The 4,406-nt window shown below is 45.5% G+C and overlaps 1 protein-coding gene across 1 annotated transcript; it reads left to right on the forward strand.

The window, feature by feature from the left end:
• Positions 1-1,143: 1,143 nt before the first annotated feature.
• KCNJ2 (potassium inwardly rectifying channel subfamily J member 2) lies at positions 1,144-2,427 on the forward strand (the record flags this gene model as incomplete). Its single annotated transcript, XM_080629305.1, has 1 exon — positions 1,144-2,427. The coding sequence occupies one exon, from the start codon at positions 1,144-1,146 to the stop codon at positions 2,425-2,427; it is 1,284 nt and encodes a 427-aa protein (XP_080485431.1).
• Positions 2,428-4,406: the final 1,979 nt, after the last annotated feature.

The following is a 4,406-nucleotide window of genomic DNA, read 5'->3' on the forward strand; positions in this document are numbered from 1 at the left end:
CACTCAGAACCATTACCCGTTGGAGATGGAGCTGGCTGCCCCAGGCTCCTGAAGGGAAGGTGCTGTTACTCGCTGCCAAAGGTGTTACGAAGACACTTGGCCAGTCATCCTCCATTGTGGCCTTTTGCTAGCTGTGTTAGCAGGAACAGATGAGGGCTCTTACAAGGTTTAGTTTGCTTTGTGCAACTTAAGCCTAATGTAAGTGTAAAAACCGCGCAGATCTCAACAAGTTTCTGCAGTTAAAGAGGAACTGATGCCTTTTGCAGAGAGCACACAACTCCTTTGGTTTTGCTTAATCAGAAAGCTAAGTTATGTGCAGTGTAATTTCATGGAGACCACTGACATTTGCATTGTCCAAGTTTATTGCTTTTCTCAGTATGCGGCACCTTCCCTTTTACTTGCTCCCTTGTTTGCCATAGTTAAAACAGTCCAGGAGACACACTGTATGCCACTAAAACCTGCTTTAGCTTTCGTATTTGAACAGATGGATGTTAATGCTGATTGTTTGTTTCAAAATAAACAGAAAGTTGTAAAGAGTAGGTAGATTATTTGCACGTCCAGCTTTAAAGTGCATATTGCTTAGAGGCTCGTGACGTGATTGAGCAACTTGGTCTAGTGCAAGGTGTTCCTGCCTATGGCAAGGGGTTAGAACTGGATGAGCTTCAAGGTCCCTTCCAACCCAAACAAATCTATGATTCTGTGATCACTTCAGTGCTTTCATGTGAGAAGAATGATGCCTTCTTTGCTGTAATGAAGTCACTCTTGTCAATGCACAGCCATGAACATGACACGTTCCAGAAAATGCTGTCATTAAGAATAAGGAAACTTCCTGCAGGGCCATGGGAGTAATTTTAATTGTTTCTTTCAGGTTTGATTCCTTACCCTTTTCCTCCAAGATCTAACACGGCGTTTCTCTTTCTCTTGCAGACCATGCCATCTCTATGACGGTTGCTTGTTAAGCTAACTCTGCATGCCAGAAGACTGTCCCTGGTGGATCCAAGGGCTTTTGGGGACTCCAGCCTCTCCCCAGTTTTTCCGTGTGTGTGTGTTCCTCTAGAACTTTCAAAACTGTTTCTCCAAAGGGTTTTGCAGAAACTGAGACTGTTTTCTAAAGCAGAAGCACCCGAGTCCACAGCAGTAGTGATGGGCAGCGTGCGAACCAACCGCTACAGCATCGTGTCTTCAGAGGAGGACGGCATGAAGCTGGCAACCATGGCCATTGCCAACGGCTTTGGGAATGGCAAGAGTAAGGTACACACCAGACAGCAGTGCAGGAGCCGCTTTGTCAAGAAGGACGGCCACTGCAACGTCCAGTTCATTAACGTGGGTGAGAAGGGACAGCGATACCTGGCAGATATCTTCACCACTTGTGTGGACATCCGCTGGAGGTGGATGTTAGTTATCTTCTGCCTGACTTTCATCCTCTCCTGGCTTTTTTTTGGCTGTGTGTTTTGGTTGATTGCACTGTTGCATGGGGATCTGGAGACTCAAGAGAACAGCAAACCTTGCGTCTCTCAAGTGAGCAGCTTCACCGCAGCCTTTCTGTTCTCCATTGAGACCCAGACCACGATCGGCTATGGCTTCAGGTGTGTCACAGACGAGTGCCCCATCGCAGTGTTCATGGTGGTTTTCCAGTCTATAGTAGGCTGCATCATTGATGCCTTCATCATTGGTGCTGTCATGGCAAAGATGGCTAAGCCAAAAAAGAGAAATGAAACTCTAGTCTTCAGCCACAATGCTGTGGTGGCCATGAGAGACGGAAAGCTGTGCCTGATGTGGCGTGTTGGAAACCTGAGGAAAAGCCACTTGGTGGAGGCACACGTGCGAGCACAGCTCCTCAAATCCAGGATCACGTCAGAAGGGGAGTACATCCCCTTGGATCAAATAGACATCAATGTAGGCTTTGACAGCGGGATAGACCGCATATTCCTGGTCTCTCCAATTACAATAGTACATGAAATAGATGAAGACAGTCCTTTGTATGACTTGAGCAAACAAGACATGGACAATGCTGACTTTGAAATTGTAGTAATATTAGAGGGCATGGTGGAAGCTACTGCCATGACTACCCAGTGCCGTAGCTCATACCTGGCAAATGAAATCCTCTGGGGCCACCGCTACGAGCCCGTACTCTTTGAAGAGAAAAACTACTACAAAGTGGACTACTCGAGGTTCCACAAAACATATGAAGTGCCCAACACACCCATCTGTAGTGCCAGAGACTTAGCAGAAAAGAAGTACATTCTCTCTAACGCAAACTCCTTTTGCTACGAGAACGAAGTGGCCCTCACCAGCAAAGAGGAGGACGAGATTGACACTGGGGTGCCTGAGAGCATGAGCACAGACACCCACCCGGACATGGACCACCACAACCAAGCAGGGGTGCCTCTAGAGCCACGGCCGCTACGGCGGGAGTCAGAGATATGACTAACGGACTCTTCCTCTCTCTTTTGGTTGAAAGGAAAACCAATACACCTATCGGTCAAAGGCACGCTGACCTGAGAAGTTGGCCCAGAACAGTTTTCAGACAACGGTACTGTTGAAGAGCGGTGTGAAGGCAAGCAGACCTGAGAAACCCGGGCTGGTTTTAGGGCTGTCCTCAGAGGAGGGACGACAGGAAATGAACTCTAAACACAAAGCACTAAACATGTCTAAGTATGAACAGAAGGCACATATGTTGTAGAATAAATTATGTATATATTTTTTTACAAAACTTGAACTTGCAGGCAAGCTTTGGTTGGGTTATTATTATTTTTGTTTTCAACTTTTTCCAGAATGCTTCTCTCTAGGGAACAAGAATGTTTTTAATGGCATAACAAAGGCAAGAATCTGCCTTATTATTATTATTATAATTATTTTTTAACGAGCTGCTGCTAACTACATGAACACAAATGGTTATTTTTGTTGCAGTGTAGTTTTTTATTTTTTTCTCTTGTGTAATTTAAAAACTCAAACCAGAATAAGTCAGTGTTGAACTTTTGGGGTTGAAAAGCTTCAGAGAGGCCGATGTTGCCAGAAAGTCTAAACTCCTTTTGAGGCCAGTAGGTTGAGAGCTCGAATCAATTTCTCTCTTTCCAATTACATAAGGGGCATTATGTAGTATCAAGCCAATCAGTTGCCTCCAGCAAAATTGTGATTTTGGGGGGGAGGGGGGGAGAATTTAATTCTCTGTCTAAAGGAAATAAAATATATATATAGACATATAGACAAAGTACTACGTTAAAACTACCTAAATGGATACCAAAGAAAATGCAGAGTTTTGCACAATGGAGTTTATTTTAAAAAAGAAAAAAAAAAAAAAAAAGAAAAAAAAGAAAAAAGAGGCTGCTTTAAAAAAAAGAAAATCAAACCTCAGTCACTTTTTGGGGGGTTTATTTTTTTTTCTCTTTTCTTTTTGCGACCTTTATTTTGCACCTTATTCAAAAAGCTTAAGAGTCAGATCTGAAGTGAGCTAGGACTCCTCCCCTTCCCCCCTTGCTCTTCTATGGGGAAAGAATCTCTAAGGAGAAATGCAGTTGGGGGAAAGCAGACAAGCACCCAGCTGTCCTCTTGAGCAGAAGGTCAAGTGCCCCAAACCAGTGCTGGACCTCAGCCTCCTCAAAACTGAGCCACCCTCTGCAGGTGTCTGCCCTGAGCCCCTGGCTCCATTGTGTTACTGCTCAAACCATGCCAGGACCACGCAAAGCTGAGGTCCAGGCTTGAGGCACAGATGAGCTGTGTAGGGAAATCTCCCCAGGAAGAGATTTTTTCAAGAAGAAAGGAAAGAGTAATGGAGAGGAAAAGGGAAAACAACTTTTATAACACAGCACTTGGGAATGGCACAGGGATCGTAGTTGTGTTTTGCAAGAAATGCTTCTCTTCAGCAGGGCAGGGGTGTCAGAGAAAGGGCATTTTCCATCTCATTGAGAGAGGAAGGGAGATTTAGGTTGGATATAAGGAAGAAATTCTTTACTGTGAGGGTGATGAGGCACTGGTACAGGTTGCCCAAGGAAGTCATGAATGCTCCATCCCTGGCAGTGTTCAAGGCCAGGTTGGACGGCACTCGGAGCAAGCTGCTCTAGTGGAAGGTGTCTCTGCCCGTGGCAGGGGGTTGGAACTGGATGATCTTAAGGTCCTTTCCAACCCAAACCATTCTATAATTTGGAGAGAATGAGACTACAAAGCAAGGTCCACCTCCTGTCCCCTCTCCCCAGTAAACAAGGAGTGGTCAGTGGACAAGACACATCACCAAGCTCTGAGCAGATGGTGTGACTTTGATTGAAGCTCTGGCTCTAGCGGTATTTTGGCTCCTTCACTCAGAAGGCTTTAAATTCTCTGTGCCTCTAAGATCAAGGAGATGGTGAACCTGTGCTTCACGCTGGCTCCCCAAGGAGCGGGTGGAGAGGGGTGGTGGTGGGGACAATAAT

The sequence above is a fragment of the Psittacula echo genome (genome assembly GCF_963264785.1).
Source record: "Psittacula echo genome assembly, chromosome: 14".
Lineage (NCBI taxonomy): Eukaryota > Metazoa > Chordata > Aves > Psittaciformes > Psittacidae > Psittacula > Psittacula echo.